This window comes from Nicotiana tabacum, chromosome 22 (genome assembly GCF_000715075.1).
Source record: "Nicotiana tabacum cultivar K326 chromosome 22, ASM71507v2, whole genome shotgun sequence".
Classification (NCBI taxonomy): domain Eukaryota; kingdom Viridiplantae; phylum Streptophyta; class Magnoliopsida; order Solanales; family Solanaceae; genus Nicotiana; species Nicotiana tabacum.
The window spans coordinates 52,151,057-52,168,076 of record NC_134101.1 but is presented as its reverse complement, the minus strand read 5'-3'; the positions used below and the strand labels follow the sequence as shown (position 1 = coordinate 52,168,076).

Genomic DNA, 17,020 nt, shown 5'->3' with positions numbered 1-17,020 from the left:
GAGAAAAAAACTGCAAGAATGTCAAACAATGTAAATTCTAAAGAATTCTAAACCTAAAAGAAAGCACATGTTAGTTTTAATTTTGCTAAAAAATAATAATTAATAATTACAATTACAAGTACATCCAACATATAATGCACTTATGAAGGATAAAAAAAGCGAATAATATTTCGATAAGGCCTACGCATTTTTAATATAGTATAGATATAAATATAGATAGGATACATTTACAGTATAAGAATATTTATAAATTAAGTCATTTATAAAAGTAACTATAAATAAATTTTAATTAATAAACTTGTAAAAATGATAGCTAACTGATTATTATAGGTTAAAACTACATCAATAGTGTAAAAAATCTCTACACTGGTAATGCATATAATTTAAATCTTATATGCATCATGGCCAAAAAATATGATCTCTTAAACAACCTTTTGGCAACTGAATATACGTCAGGGGCAATATCTTCTTTCTAAATTAGACAAAAAGGAATATAAAAATGATGATAATTTAGCAAAATATCCCCCAAAAAAGAAGGTAATACATGTCATCTCCTTTCCCATTCGCAAACAGAAAAATACAGTGCAGGAAGGGAATATAATGGAAATTGCATTCAAACCTCGCAAATATCAACTGTTAATTTCACGCAGATGGAAGCCCACAAAGATAACTAGGTAAGAAGGTAGGTAGTTACTAGTTACTAGGCTGGTGGCTATACAGTAAATGGAGCAATACTAGTATTTACTAGGAGTAACTAATTCTATCTAGACGAACAGATTGCTCTCATTGCGGACCAAAAATTCCGATCGGTATGATCTTTTATCGGCAGACGCAAATCTCCTCAAGCTAAAATAGCGCAACTGTTCTAGTTTCTCCATTGCTAGTCATCCATGTGTGCCCTGTTTATCACCGCCACATTAACACAATTTAGTACCAGTAACTACAATAACAATAAATGGATATCAAAAACCAAGAACAATGATAAATATACAAATGACTGCTAAAAAGATCTACCTAAAATTATTTTAAAGGATAAAGTTAAATACATTGAGTGGAAAGATTTTTCTTTGACACTATCATTGAACTTTATCACAAGTTGGTTAATATTTTTACCAGATTACTAACTAAAATTATGTAACAAATTTATCTATGGTTGTGTATAAGATTAAACTCTATTAAAAACAATATGAGTCTAAGGTTATTCTGAGAGTTGGTCAAAGTCAAACTGATAGTCAATCCATAAGTGAGGAAGTGGATAAGAGATCTCAAAATTCAAAGAAAGCAAAAGAACAACTAACAGGGGAGTGAAATAGACGACGTTACTAAATCTTCCGGTTAATTAGGATATACGGAAAGATTGAAGTGCTAAGTAAAATCAAATTTACTAATCGACGTAATCAAATTTGAGATAACAAAAGTTTGATCATAGTAAAAGGTAGTAGTAGAGTCAATACAAGCTTATAAAAAATGATATGGTAGGAGAAGTACACTTACTAAGGACTTGTTCAGCAGAGAATCTTCTAGAAACGTCTTTAGAGAGCATTCTCCGAAGCAAATCCTTCGCAGCCGGCGACACCGACTGAAAGATCCTAGTCGGAAATCTAAGGTTCGCTCTGAGAACAGCCTCGAAGATCTCCGTAGCCGATTCCCCATAAAAAGGCGGGATTCCGGCAAGCATTATATACATAATAACACCAGCACTCCAAATATCAACCTTCTCACTGTAGTTCCTACCAGCTAAAACCTCCGGCGCCACGTAATACGGCGTTCCAACCACGCCGCTCATCAGCTGCCCCTCACGGAACCACTCAGCCGAGCCAAAATCAGCCAATTTCAGCTCGTTTGAGTTGTTGTACAAAATGTTATCCGGTTTGATGTCCCTGTGAGCAATGCCGAGCCGGTGACAGTGCGCTATTGCCTTCATCAGTGGTACCTATACATACATTATGCAGAAAATTTATCAGTAATTACGAAAAACTAAAATAAAAAAGCCGATTATGAATTCTATTTACTTTCTCCTCCAATTTTCGAAAATTCAACAAGGTGCTGCTTCGTAGATCGTTCCTGATTCAAGCCATTATACGAAGCAAAAGTAAAATTTCCCCTTTTTGATCAGCAACGAGTGAGATTGTGGTGATCTGGAAGAGTACCATAACATCAACGGCTTCAGACTCGGAGAAAACCGGTTGGCTACTGAGGCGTCGGAACAAATCGCCAGAGTTGCAGAGCTCTAAAACCATATCGAGGTGAGTATCTTCCTCGTAGACATCGAAGAGACGAACAATGTAAGGATTCGGCGAAAGCAAGTGCATGATTTTAGCTTCGTTGTAAAGGCATTGCCGGTCGATGGAGTCATCGGCGATGAGGCGCTTGTCGATGGACTTGACGGCGAATAGATCGCCGGTCGCCGCCGAGTAACACTTGTAAACGGCGCCGAATCGTCCCCTTCCTAACTCCTCGCTCACACGATAATTTCGCTTTAGTGACTCGCTCATTCCGTTTATTTTGTTTTTTACTTATTTTTGGACTAGTATTTTTTCGTTCATAGGGGTTGGTTTTATAGAAGAGAGGGTGTAGGAATTTTATGGGAGAATATTCGGTGGCGGGGTTTGGCCAATGAGATGCAGCCATTTGGAGATTTTTAACGGATTTGGAAGACGGCGTTAACTCTCAAGGAAGATTATAATCTTAACGGAAGATTAATAGTATCATTGATTTCCTATCTTTTAGGCACACAATTCGTTCTAACAACTTACTTATCTTCCTTATAACCAATTTATACTTACTCTAAACAGTTACTTAGCTTTAGATAACTAGTAGCTGAAAAATCGTTGCACTAAAATTATACTCACGACGGTATACATAATATGTTAATGATACTCTAGTTATCTTCATAGAAAAATAAAGGTGTTTAACTTAAGCAGTCAAAGAAATTCACAAATTTTTTTTTTGAAAAGGTGGAGAAGATAATTTGAAAGGATGTAAGAGGAAAGGAAAATAAATCATTTTCAAAATTATTGTGAAAGATTACACTGAATTAATTAACACGAACTGATTATTCATAAATCATAATACGACCTCAAGTTTTATTCTTATTCTTATTATTTTAACTATTTCAACATAGTATTTATAACAATTTTTGTGATTTAGAAAATATTTCTTGAAAAGATTCTGCTAATCACAAAAGGCAATTTAAAGTAAATAGCAATTAAGGATATGAAAATTTTTCTATTAACTCGCTGTCTGTGCTAGTAAATATTTAAATCTGTCCTTTTACGAGAAGAGAATTTATTGTTACCCTTAATTAGCCAAAGAAAAGGTAAAGATAATAGGTGAACGGTCGTTAGCTGAAAGCAAAAAATTACTATAGTACTATAGGGTATAGGAAAAAGTAGGAAAAGCCCTAAGAGTTGGCGATAATCACGGAACTACGAAATTTGAAATTCCGTACAGATCGGGTATGACTTTGATTACGTCCCGTCGTAAGGATTAAGGTATATCCAGAAGACTGTTGGGGTCCAACTTCCTTGTGGTCTGTGGACTTGAGGTTTACTTGTTTGTTTTGTTCTATATTTTTGGTGATAATATTACTGTTGACAACATAAAATAAAATTCTTTTATCGTAATTTTTTGAAATTATTTTAAATATGTGAAAGTATTAACTATTGTAACCTTTTATATTATTTCGAAATATGTAAATCTTATTTTAAGAAAAACTGAAATTTATAACTGGATTCACATTGTGGCATTTCTTCTAAGTAAGTACTGAATTTAATTTGCTGCAAAACTTATCCAAAATTTTGAAATTTTTAACCAAATACAATTAGAGAAAAGCTTTTAAATTTTGGAAAAAACTGAAAAGACCACTAGAGTAGTTTTTTCGCAAAAACTAAAAAAGTTTTCGGGCTAAGCAAAGGGCAGAGTTTTAAGTCAGACTGTCAAACCATAAAATAAAAAGTTACTCAAAACTCCTCTGGCGCATCTTCTCGCCTGCACAAGCAAGCAAATTAGCTCTCTCATTCTCTTATTATGTTGGTAGGTCGTTTGAAAAAAATAAAATTAATTTTTTTCATCACATATATTTGAAGCAAACGTCTTTGATCCTCGTACTTCAAACCTCAAGTAAAATAGAACGAAAGAGTAGTATTTAAGTTCGTCAAATGTGAGACTATTGCACTTTTTGTCATTTGCCAGTGCAAATACTTGAAGTGGGCTTGTTGGCCTGTATGTGGTCCACATGAGTCTTATGTGGCGCACCGATTTGAACCCTTTGAGAAGTTATAAAGCCAAAATGAGAGTCCCGTTAGCCTTTGATTACTCTCAACGGTTAGCAAAAGGAGGAATTTGAATGCTATTGGGGCACAAAAGTTGCTTTTCTTTTCAAAGATGTTTTGGTAGTAAATGTGATTTGGTTTCCCACAAACCTTAAACCACCAATTATTATAATGCTAATAACCCCATAAATTGCTTTATTTAATAATATTAAAACGTTCAGTCTCAAAGAAATATATAAGAAAATATTGCAAACATTGGGTGGAGTAAGTTTTCTAGCATATATGGATAGGACACCAAAGCAAATTCCGAGAATAAAATAATATTCATGAATTTTTTGTGTCTTATACGATAAGAGGAAAAAAATTCAAAAGAAGCAACATTGAAAGTGAAAGTTCCCCCCCCCCCCCCCACACACCTGCTTCTTTTTGTCTTTGTGAGTATAGTGGAAAGATCACTTATCATTTTGGGGTCGTCTGAATGGATGTATTAAGTAAAATAATATATGCATTACTTTTTGTATTATTAATTCCTGGTAGTATTTTTTAACATATGAATAATGTTCTACACTCTATTTAGTACTATTTATATACATAACAAACAATAGCATTACCAATACCAGAATTTTATAAAGACAGAATGCCCTTTCAAAACCTTTTCTAAATCCTTTCCTACGTTTTTGGAGGGTTTTGTAAACAAATGATTTTTAAACAAAAAATTATACAATGCATGCTTATTTTAATACATCAAACCAAACAATCGAAAACTAAACAATCGACGAGAAATAATCTCAGTATAATTAATTCAGGTTTAACTAATTCCAGCATAACTAATCTCAACATTACTACTACTATACCATATTCAGTACTATTCTTATATATCCCATACCAAACGACCCTTGTGTATATGGACAACTGCATATGGAATTTGTCTCACTCACAAAACTCTGAGATTCCAATATGAACTTTGTTTTCTGAGAATATGAAAATACTTCTACTATTAGTCCATCATTTAGCAATGAAAGGTTAAACTATAAGTCAGAATAAGTTCCTTACTGTCGGTAGTTCCTATTTGCAAGATAAAAGGATAATATATCTAGGCTCTAAATGATCAGAACACTATTAAAACGTAAAGAAAATATGGCATAACAAAATATAAATTACTTTAATGTATAAGTTTTCGACTTTTCTATCCCTATGTGATATGCAGCCAATATATCTCACAGCAAAAGCAATTGATAAGTCATTCTACTAATATTTGAATGGTCCGAAGACCCTATAGAGCATTCAATCTCTTCAAAATCAAAATTGGACCATTTAAACAAACTGTAATAGGTGCCATCAACCACAAATTTTGTGTTCATTGGATATTAACAATTGGAGAAAGTTCTTTTGAGTGCCTTTTGGGAGAAGCAAAGGGTTTAAACGTTTAGCTTATTTTCGTATTAAGAAAAGGATTTAGGTTGAAGTACAACGTGAGGTACAAAAGCAAGGACAATGACACGGAAAAAGCAGATTTCGACAACTTTGGCTTAGCAAAGACAACAGTCACATGTGCAACAAGATCAATTGTTGGACCAGTACTAGATTGTATACTCCAGTTTAAAATTAAAAGATTCAAAAATTTTTAAAGATAAGAATGATGTCATTCTTTTGGTCAAAAAGAATGTCATACAAAAAGGTGAAAGCACCGTTAGAAAATTTGCCCCTTCCATTATTTTTTAACTTGGTTTTGTTAGCGAGACTAAAGGTGCTCCACTTTAGCAAAGTCAAGGGATTAAAGATGCTCTCGGTTATATTTGAAAGACAAAAATGAACCTACTACCATAGATAAGGGACAATTTGAGTCAAAAACCCTACTTTAGGGTTCAATTGATAGTTTAATAATTCATCAGTTTAAAAAGTAATTGAAGACAAACAGCTAACTCAACAGAAGGTTGAACCACTAGAAGAGAAACATAAGAATCAAAGAGAACAGAGATTCAAGACATTTAACACAAAGGGTAACCTTTTTTCCCTGTATCAGACTGCAGCAGGAAAGATCCCTGAATAGACTAAAAGGGTTAGAAAATCTTTTGTTGGTGAACCATAGAGCTCGCCTCACTGGATTGGTTTATATTATACATGACAAATCAAAATTATTACAGATTTCCCGATTCGAATCTTAGGAATGCATATTCTTCTCTACTGCAATGCTTCCAAACCCGAGCCTCCATCTACATGTGATGGAGCTAAGAGAGGTAGTTGACGTTGATACTGGATTTGTTCATCTCATCCAATTTTCCCAAGAAATGACTGCAACGAAGTTTAGATAATCATTGTTAAAGTGGCTTTATGAGGCACAATCACATCAGTGTCATCGAGTGACCGTCAACTGTGTTAAATACCTTAATTTTACAAGCAACTACACAATAAAACAGATGCAACATCTATATAATCGCCTTGACTGAATTGCACATCTGAGATCATGAGACGGCTTGATATAGTAATTATATTCCCTAAGTAGCCTACACAATGATCTTTTGATGCCTAGAGACATTGACCAAATGCGGCAAAAATACAATTCTCTTACCCATCCAATAAGGAAACAGGGAAAGAACAAAGATCCAGGAGTGACGTTCTTGCATTATGACTTCAAGGGACACATTATTCTCTTGAATACTGATCAAAATTTGATGGTGGTGAAAAATAATAAAACACCTTTTACTTTATTGATGATTCGTGTATGGGAGTCAAAACAACAAAAGCAGGCTATAAGTTCACATTTGAAATTTCTCCTGTTAAAGAATTATTGAAATTAGTCCGAATGGATTTCAGATAGTTTGTCTATTGAAATTCTAACCCCTATTTTTATTTCTTCCGAAAGAGAGACTACAGAAGGAACTGAGAAAAATGGGTTCTACAAACTTTATCTAGCGCTTGAAAATAGAGGACCGAAATTTCCTGGGCACTTTTACTAAAAATGCTAACCCTTTGACTTATGCACTTGCAATAGATGGTGGGTTGTCTAATAACTGTTAAATAAATCATGCATACCAATAGGATCGACAAGTAAAAGTTGCCTCTTGCAGATATAGGTTTACCTTTGATTTTGCAGGAGTTGCATTTTTAGCAGTAGTAGTGCTCCCAAATCCAAACTTTGGCTTCTTCTCTGCGGGCTTTAATATCTGAAAAGAACACATCAGGGTCTCATCCACACTCATCATAGCACCAGCATTGTCAAACTCTCCACAATAATTAGGGGCTGAGAAAATCGTCACAAGTTGTCTATCAGCAAAAAATTCATATCCATCTTCCACAACCTGCAGTTACGCACATAGCCAGTAAGATTAAAGAAACAAAATTCCAGAAAACTTTATAAGTAATATCTAATTCAAACCTGGTGGGCACGACAAACAAGATCAAGATCTAGCTTCTGAAGAAACTCTGTGACCTTATCAGGGCCAAAGGTATAAGAAACTCCCCGGTCATTCATTCCCCACCCTTTAACTTCTTTACTAGGATCTGACCAGAGAAGATCACAGAGCAACCCAGTTTCAGGAACATCAGTTGGTCGTTGAAGGTTCCTTATCTGATCCAAATGGTTAAGATCAGGAGAGAGTCCACCATGCATGCACAATATCTTTTCATCAATCAGAGCTGCCACAGGGAGACAGTTAAAACAATCTGTGAATACTTTCCATAGACGAACATTGAACCTTCGTTTGCACTCATCATAGAATCCATATATACGATTCACGGAAGCACATTCATGGTTTCCCCTCAAAAGAAAAAAGTTCTCAGGGTACTTTATTTTATATGCAAGAAGAAGGCATATCGTTTCCAGACTTTGCTTCCCCCTATCAACATAATCACCCAAGAACAGGTAATTGGATTTTGGAGGTAATCCACCATATTCAAACAGCCTCAGTAGATCTGAATATTGACCATGGATATCCCCTGACCACATAATGCAAAGGAAAAATTAGCTAAAGCAAGTGTTTACCAAAAACATACTTCTTTTTTTTTTCTTTTGTGGGGCGGGGGGGGGGGGTGTTTAGGGGGGGGGGAGACAAAAATCTTGGTCAATATGAAATAACAGATGAGATGCAACAGAAGTAAAGCAAGATAGAAATCTATGAAACAACAGAATTCAGCAAATGAAATGCATGGGGATTTGGGGGGGGATGTCACAGTGAGCAGGATGCATGTACAACTTGAAGCACAGGATACAACAGCTCTTTCAGCAAAGTTCTTTCAGTCAGAGGAAATAACGATGACCTCACCGATTGGTCTAACTAGATGGCGTCATTGCCGATATCTTGGTGATATTAGAAATTGATTGACAATATTTGCTAAATTATTCCCAGCAGGACCAATTATCCAAAGAACATTAAAGCTAGAACTCTTCAGTTGAATCACACAGATCTAAATGCAATTAAAACAGAAGTCGTCAACTGTGAACTTTAACCACAACAGAAGGTATTAACTTACTTTGTGGGTACTACTAACACAATAAAATACAAGAGCATACATCATTACCCAACCAAACCAGCTTAGAGTCAATGAGTTCACCTAAATAACTGAAAGTGTAAATAGATGATGCATTTCTAACTATCACCAACCACCATTTTTCCAAACCCAAACTCCCAAAGATACCATTTGCTTGTTGTACAACTCTTCTTAAAATATCATCACGTGAACGCTGCAGAAAGACTACACTTCAGTAGATTTCTCCAAGAGCGTATGCTTATGCTCATTGTTCCAATCCCTCCCGACAAGAGATGCCTTTGAAAACACGCAGCACTGTGATTGGAGTACTTTTGTGGTTTAAACATACAGGAAGGTAACCAAATGGACACAACCACTGACCTATAGACCGGGCACGGTACTTGCTTAATTGATCAAGGTAGGTGCATCCAATCTCAGGAAAGGGTCATTGTCTTCTTCAAGCTTTGTATTAGGTAAACAAAACACTGAGTGGATAAATCAAACTGAATAAGAAATTCAAGGAAAGGAAATTACCTAAAATACTATGTTGCTATTTCTAATTAAGATTTAGTTCATTTCTCGACATTGTTACTTGCACTTTTAACAGGACGACAAAGCTAAAAGTTTTTAGTGTAGGTACATCTCCCAACCATTGAAGAGAAAAGAGAATAAGCAAACCTAGAGATACTGCTAGCTCATGCCTTAATTGGATAATGTAAACATGCAAGTTTAGTTGGAAACAAAAGATATGATAAGGGTCATAGATATATCATGTCACGTGGTTTATTAGACAACACAATCACCCACGATAGTGACTCCATGGTAATTGTACTCTGGCAACTATGGCAATTTAAAAAGGCAATTTGATTAGCTTAGGAACTCATAATTGGCAAATGGATAAATATCAAATGGGTAAAAAAGAAAGAAACACTCGACATGTTCACTAGTCAAAGGAGTTAAATCACATAATGGAGGACAGAACATGATAACGGCACTTAATCTTGCAATTGATGAATAAACTCCCTCCCTCCCCTCCCTCCCTCCCTCCCTCCCTCCCTCCCTCCCTCTTGGTTGGGATGGGTTCGTGTGGTATGGAACACTTTACACCCTCCGTAAGGCAGCTAATGCAAATTCAAATAGCTAACCTAACTTTAATTACTGTAAATCTGCTTAACATTAAATATAACAAATTTAAATATCAATTAGATGCCCTTCAGGAGAGCAACTCATGCCCGACTCCACAGCGTTCAGTTTGACCAGATAAGAGAAAAAAATAAAGGACTGCTAAAAGATGTCATCCACTCTGGATAATAAATTTGAGGAGAGAAATTAGGTGTGCACGAGGAGAGGCAGAAAAAGATGAGCCGTAGGGGTATTTTCCTAGTTCCATTAAGAAGTAAAAAGGAAATAGAAAGCAGAGGGGACACATTTTTCACATAAGGCAAGTAATCCAAACATTTACCTTTCTAGGCACATCTTGTCCCGTGGACCAGAGTCCAGACATAGTGTTGATGAGAAGCCCTTTACTCTGGCTTAGGCAGATTAAGAGGAGCAAGGACTACTCAAGATACTCTCAGAGGAATGATCAATAATAAAGTGGGAAGAGCACCATGAATGAGATTATCAGCCGAAGGCCAATTTCAATATTTGATATGCCAGGTGTAGACAACTAGAGAGAAACTGTCCAATTATATAAAATATAAGTAATAAGAACAAAACCACTTAGCAGTAAGAGGTATTATTCACAGATAAGGGTTTAAACCTCGTGCTATCACCCTACGCACTAGAATTGAGCTCATCTATCAAGTACTAGCAGGGCGTCCGGAATACAAATTATCTCTAAAGCAAGCCGATTCCTTCCTACCCATACTCTTCTTGCTAACTAAAAACTATTGGCCTCATAGATTAAGTTGAATACAACAACTCTAATCCATACTAAGCAGTAATAATAACCTTCAAACTAATTATGAACATCACTATATTGATGCAATTTGGGTGCATTTGACATGGAGGGGAAATGGACTTCGTAGAAAATGTTTTACCTTGAAATTTATCTTGTGGACCATTTTCCCGTGCTTAGTTGCATATAAAGTAAGTGACGCATGAGAAAATCATACACCTTAGCATTGATTATAGTAACAGAACGTAACCCTAACGAAGACCAAAGCAAGACTTATCCCCTTTAAACCGCTCAAAGCCATTTCCAGTCAACAACCAAATATTAAATTTTAAGAAGTTGCAGAATCAACTAAAACTCAATACAAGGAACTCCAATTCCACTCAAATAAAAATAGTAACAATCAAATTGAAAGTAACAAAAAAAATCCCACAAAAATCTAAAGCTAAGGAATAGTACCGCAGATCTTGATGGGTGCGTCGAGCTCAAGAAGATTGGGCTGCTGCAACAAAATTTCTTTGGACTTGAGACAAAGGTGTCTGATTTCTGCCTCAGAAAGTTGGACTTGTTTACCAGGCCTACCCCGAACTTCAAGCAACCGATTGATTATATCATCAAGTGCTAAAGAATCCATATTTCTTGCTTTCCTTCTAAACTTCGCATATAACAGAAAGGAATAAACTTCACATATATGTCAAGATTGATAAACAAGAATAACAAGTAGAATAAAGTGTAGTGGACAAGTAGATTAGCAGAGAGAGAGAGAGCTTTTTGAACTTTTAGCTGTTTTTGAGAGAGATTTTGAAAATGGCTTTTATTGAGTGGGAAACATTCGTGTCTATCTGTGAAGGCGAGAAAAGAGAGAAGAAGAAGAGTTGATGCCTAAAGTAAAGAGAGCGACCCACGTATGTCATTAGGGTAGGGCAACGTCTCTTCATTAATAATTTTGCTCCCACGCGCTCAATCAATTAATGTACTATAATTTCAAACAATTAATTAAAACTATAATAAATTAATACTGCTTGTGTTATAAAATAAAGATTATAAAAGAAATAAACTGAAGACAGGTATAGATGGAGATTGATATTTTATTCAACTTTCAAAGTTAGTTCATAATGAACTGAAAACTACTCTATTTATAGAAGAAAGGAAGCAGCTACGAGGCTTTTCAGGAAGTAGCTGCAAGGCTTTTCTTTAGCTGCTTGTAAGTTGTCTGCATGAGCTGCTTGCAACCTGCATGTTTAATAAGAATCTGGTGCAAATCATTTCATTGAGTTGCTTGCAACCTGCCTGCATCAGTTGCTTGCAACCTGCTTGCATCAGTTGCTTGTAAGTTATCTGCATGAGCTGCTTGCAACCTACCTGCTTAATAAGAAGTTATTGCAAATCATTTCATTGAGTTGCTTGCAACCTGCCTGCATCAACTGCTTGTAGATAAATTTCAACAGAGTTACTAAATGGATAATCTTCTTCAGGAAGATTATCTATAGCGGAGTAATGAATGGACATCCACAATATAATATTTTCATAATAGTCCCCCTTGCATGTTCATTAAAAAGATAAAGTGACTCGTTAAAACCTTACTAGGAAAAACCCAGTGGAAAAAAATCTAGTGAAGGAAAAATAGTACACATATTTAGTAATACGCATTTCTAACTGCCTCATTAAAAACTTTACAAGAAAAAACCCATGGGAAAAAATCTTAGTAAGGAAAAAAGAGTACAATGTGTATTTCACTCCCCCTGATGAAAATCTTGTTTCAAATATTTGAGTCTCCGCATCTTGTATACCATCTTCTCAAAAATTAAAGTTGGCAAAGACTTAGTGAACAAATCTGTCGGATTGTCACTTGAACGGATTTGTTGCACATCAATGTCACCATTTTTCTGAAGATTATGTGTGTAGAATAATTTTGGTGAAATGTTTTTCGTTCTATCTCCTTTTATAAATCCTCCCTTTTATTGGGCTATGCATGCAATATTGTTTTCGTATAAAATTGTGGATCTTTTATCACATTCCAAACCACATTTTTCTCGAATGAAATGAATCACTGATCCCAACCATACGCATTCCCTACTTGCTTCGTGAATAGCTATTATCTCAGCATGATTTGAAGAAGTAGCAACAATAGATTGCTTTGTGGAGCGCCATGATATGATAGTACCTCCACATGTAAACACGTACCCGGTTTGAGATCGAGCTTTATGGGGATCAGATAAATAACCTGCATCTGCATATATAATAAGATCTGCACTACCTTTGTTAGCATAAAACAAACCCATATCAAGAGCTCCCTTTAAATATCGCAATATATGCTTAATCCCATTCCAATATCTCCGTGTAGGAGAAGAGCTATATCTTGCCAGTACATTAACAGAAAATGCTATGTCAAACCTTGTAGCATTAGCAAGATACATAAGTGCACCAATTGCACTGAGATAGGGTATTTCAGGACCAGGGAGTTCCTCATCCTCTTCTGGAGATCGGAACGGGTCCTTATTCACTTCAAGTGATTGAACAATCATTGGTGTACTCAATGGGTGCGCTTTGTCCATGTAAAAGTGTTTTAAGACCCTTTGTGTATAGGTAGATTGATGGATAAAGATCTCGTCTGCTAAATGTTGAATTTGCAAACCAAGACAAAGTTTTATATTTCCAATATCTTTCATCTCAAATTCTTTCTTAAGATATTCAATTGCCTTTTGGAGCTCTTCTGGAGTTCCAATAAGATTTATGTCATCAACATAAACAACAAGTATAACAAATTCTGATGCCATTTTCTATATAAAAATACATGTACAAATAACACAATTTATGTAACCTTCTTTCAACAAATATTCACTAAAGCGATTATACCACATGCGCCCAGATTGCTTTAAACCGTACAAAGATCTTTGTAATCTGATTGAATACATTTTTCGAGATTTTGAATTTGCTTCAGGCATTTTAAATCCTTCAAGGATCTTCATATAGAATTAATCAAATGAGTCATATAAGTTATGACTTACATTTAAATGGCATGACATCTTCAGGTGTCTGGACTACATGTCCGATCCTCACAATCTTTTACAATATTGTGCACTATATTATATCAAATATATCATCGGTGATCATTTCGTATCACTTCACAGGCGACATAACTTGTTGAGATCTTATCACTTTCTTTATTTTCACGTACCTGAACTTCTTCTGGAGTTTCATGTAATGTTATGTCGTGGGCTCTTCCAGAGCTTATTTCCTCATTATTATGATCATTTCGATCATTTGCTCGTATTCTTTTCAAGGATTGTTACCTTTGGAACCGATTGGTCTACCACGCTTCATGCGTACAATAAACTCTATCCTTCAGGGACTTTAATTTTAATAGGAGCATTTGCAGCTGAAATATGGTATTTAATTTTAGATCAGCAAATGCTTCTGGCATTTGAATTGAATTATCTTCTAAGCGAGGATCATATTAATGATAATTCGATTCATATAGCATATTTTTCAGTTGTTTTATTCCATCATCCAAATGTTAGAAAAACTAACTCATATCCCCAATCCTCTTTGGGAAACATATCTTTGTGCATTGTGGCAGAGAAATTAATCATATACCACACATCAAAAGTTATTAGATAGTAAAAATATTTGGTTTTTGATCCTAAACCAATTGTGAGGAGAGGACTTATCATATTTTGTTGGTCTGATGCATACAAATGTTGTTGTATGCAATTTAGAAAATCTTAGACCAACACATAAGGCTTTGTTCTCATAAGCAATAGTTTAGCCATTAATATGATGTATTCAATACTAAACTAGCTTGGATATAATCCAGCATCATCAAGATGAACTATCTTGATTTTATAATCTGAAAATTATGCTCTTAATTGAGAAAGACAATTGCAAATGCCAAACTGCAGGTTGATAATAAACATACATGTAACCATCTTATATATGCATCTATAAGTGGTTCACATGATAAGTGAATGAGCCTATATTCACCTTTTATATATTTCAGAATTGGGGGATTTTAGTCCCAACTTTAGCTGGTATAATCAAGTTATTATGAGAACAAGCAAAACAAGAGAATTCTTGAAGAATATTCTAGTTCTTCAGTATATGCTTATCTGAATTCTCAAATAGCTCATTTAAAAATGGCAAATGAAAACTTCAAGTTTATCATGGCATGTGCTATCTCTAAGTAAACTTCTGGTTTACTATGGCATAAAATTTTGCATCAGTAAACTTCTGATTTACTGTGGCTACTTTTGTATCAGTAAATTTCTGATTTACTGTGACTGCTTTTGCATTAGTAAACTTCTGGTATATTATGATATATGATGTAGTACACATTTGAAGAATAAGGCAGGTATCTTCTCGCATACATATTTACCCCATATGATTGTGAAAACATGAAGATTTTCAATCTTTCAATTATTTGTAGTCTAAGTATGATAGTCATGTGTATTAGTAAATTTCGGTTTATCATAACATATGCTTTGACCACAATAATGACAAATAAGCTCTTCGGGGGCCTTCCATTTATTGTCCACAATCAAATATTATTCAGACACTACTTGTGTCATGTGTCTTCTAGACAAACAATTAGCTCTTCAGGAGTTTTTGTTGTACTACCAAATATTGCTCAGACACTTTTGGTGTCATGAGAGAAAATCATAATCAAATGAACAATATAAAGCTAATTCTAAATTTATAAATGACAAAAATTAATAATTTTAATATTTTTACCACTAACTTTGTGACAAATATCTCCTTCAAGGAGAAATATCATTAACATCTGAATATTTTATATCAATACAGCAACCACATAGTCATTGCATCTTTTAAGGAAAGATACACGAGTTGTTACTTCCTTCGGGGAACTCAATAACTAACCATAATATATTAATGTGGTTGTAGTAGAAAGCATTATACAAGAATACTTTTGCCTTAGAATGATACTTAATAAAATTATCCAAGATGTTTTACGTATAACAAGCACGTGTGGCAATGATCTTTATGCTATAAAAATAATATTTATATCCTCTATTATTCTACCTCTTCAGGAGGTGAGTTGTGGTTTTTCTTCATTCACTCCAGGGAATGAAAATGTGCTTCAAAAATAACTTTGAATAGCTCATTATTTTGTTTAAACACATAAAGATATTGCTTCAAAATATTTTCCTACTTTAGGAGGAAATCTCAATTGTGTTACTTCTTCAGGACCAAATTTAAAATACGAAATATTGAGTATATATTCTCTCAATCATATTAACTCTTCTGGAGGTGAATTGTAATATATTTACAATAAGAGCACGTTCATATTTACGACTTTATTAATATTATCACATTCACTTCAGGGAATAGATTAATATTTATCAAAAATTTCCATCCTTCAAGAAATCGAATATTTCCTTTAATTGTGATGCTTCAACCTCTTTTAAAATATTTACTACTTCAGGAGCAAATCGAGGCGTGCATGTAATATATAGAATATTTCTCTAGCTTATCTTTAATTATAACCATAGAAAGTCTAAATTATCACTTCTGGTGGTTATAGGCATATACCACTTCTGGTGGTTAATAAAATTTAGTTATAATGAGATACACGAAACATAACCACTTCTGGTGGTTGTATATTTCTTGCAAACTCTGCTGGAGTTTAAGTGGATCTAACAATGTTATCCACTTTGTAATCCTTTATTAAGATAATTAGGATGAAAACAAATACCAAAATAGGTACTATATACGTAATATATAACCAAGCAAGCGATGATAATGATATTAAAATATAAGCAAAAGGTTCAAATTAAATTACGCAAATTTGGCCACATCATATGTAAGTGATATCTACATCACTACTGCCAAGAAGAAAAACTCACCACCTCAAGGATATAATCTGCCTTATGATACTCGGAATGAACAAGATCTAACCACAAACATAAGAGTGTCGCCTTACATCGGAGATGAATACTGAAATAGAAATTAAATTCGAAGTAAGTGCTCAAAATGGCAGAATCTCGTGCTGATAACGTGTTATAAAATAAAGACTATAAAAGAAATAAACTGAAGACAAGTATAGAGGGAGATTGATATTTTATTCAACTTTCAAAGTTAGTTTATAATGAACTGAAAACTCATCTATTTATAGAACATCTGCAAGGCTTTTCAGGAAGGAGCTGCAATGCTTATCTTTAGCTACTTGTAAGCTGTCTGCATGAGCTGCTTGCAACCTGCATATTTAATAAGAAGCTGCTGCAAATCATTTTATTGAGTTGCTTGCAACCTGCCTGCATCAGCTGCTTATAAGCTGTCTGCATGAGCTGCTTGCAACCTGCATGCTTAATAAGAAGTTGTTGCAAATCATTTCATAAAGTTGCTTGCAACCTGTCTGCATCAG

The 17,020-nt window shown here is 34.6% G+C and overlaps 2 protein-coding genes across 2 annotated transcripts; both read right to left on the bottom strand.

Annotated features, from left to right (window-relative positions):
* Positions 1–402: 402 nt before the first annotated feature.
* Positions 403–2,564, bottom strand: LOC107759299 (phosphoenolpyruvate carboxylase kinase 1). Its single transcript, XM_016577185.2, has 3 exons — positions 2,151–2,564; positions 1,495–1,933; positions 403–899 (listed from the first exon to the last, which is right to left on the bottom strand). The coding sequence occupies exons 1-3, from the start codon at positions 2,493–2,495 to the stop codon at positions 847–849; spliced, it is 837 nt and encodes a 278-aa protein (XP_016432671.1). The 5' UTR covers positions 2,496–2,564; the 3' UTR covers positions 403–846.
* A 3,629-nt stretch (positions 2,565–6,193) lies between these two features.
* On the bottom strand, positions 6,194–11,536 carry LOC107759298 (serine/threonine-protein phosphatase PP1-like). Its single transcript, XM_075244531.1, has 4 exons — positions 11,098–11,536; positions 7,651–8,210; positions 7,355–7,573; positions 6,194–6,566 (listed from the first exon to the last, which is right to left on the bottom strand). The coding sequence occupies exons 1-4, from the start codon at positions 11,270–11,272 to the stop codon at positions 6,543–6,545; spliced, it is 978 nt and encodes a 325-aa protein (XP_075100632.1). The 5' UTR covers positions 11,273–11,536; the 3' UTR covers positions 6,194–6,542.
* Between the last annotated feature and the right edge of the window lie 5,484 nt (positions 11,537–17,020).

Excerpts from the sequence above, each read along its gene's own strand:
- LOC107759299 (XM_016577185.2), bottom strand. The coding sequence starts at position 2,495 with ATGAGCGAGTCACTAAAGCGAAATTATCGTGTGAGCGAGGAGTTAGGA. Across the intron at positions 1,934-2,150 it reads CTGAAGCCGTTGATGTTATG|GTACCACTGATGAAGGCAAT; the intron begins GTACTCTTCCAG and ends ATGTATGTATAG. Across the intron at positions 900-1,494 it reads CTCTGCTGAACAAGTCCTTA|GGCACACATGGATGACTAGC; the intron begins GTAAGTGTACTT and ends GGTGATAAACAG.
- LOC107759298 (XM_075244531.1), bottom strand. The coding sequence starts at position 11,272 with ATGGATTCTTTAGCACTTGATGATATAATCAATCGGTTGCTTGAAGTT. Across the intron at positions 7,574-7,650 it reads TTGTTTGTCGTGCCCACCAG|GTTGTGGAAGATGGATATGA; the intron begins GTTTGAATTAGA and ends GCGTAACTGCAG. Across the intron at positions 6,567-7,354 it reads CAACTCCTGCAAAATCAAAG|TCATTTCTTGGGAAAATTGG; the intron begins GTAAACCTATAT and ends ACTTCGTTGCAG.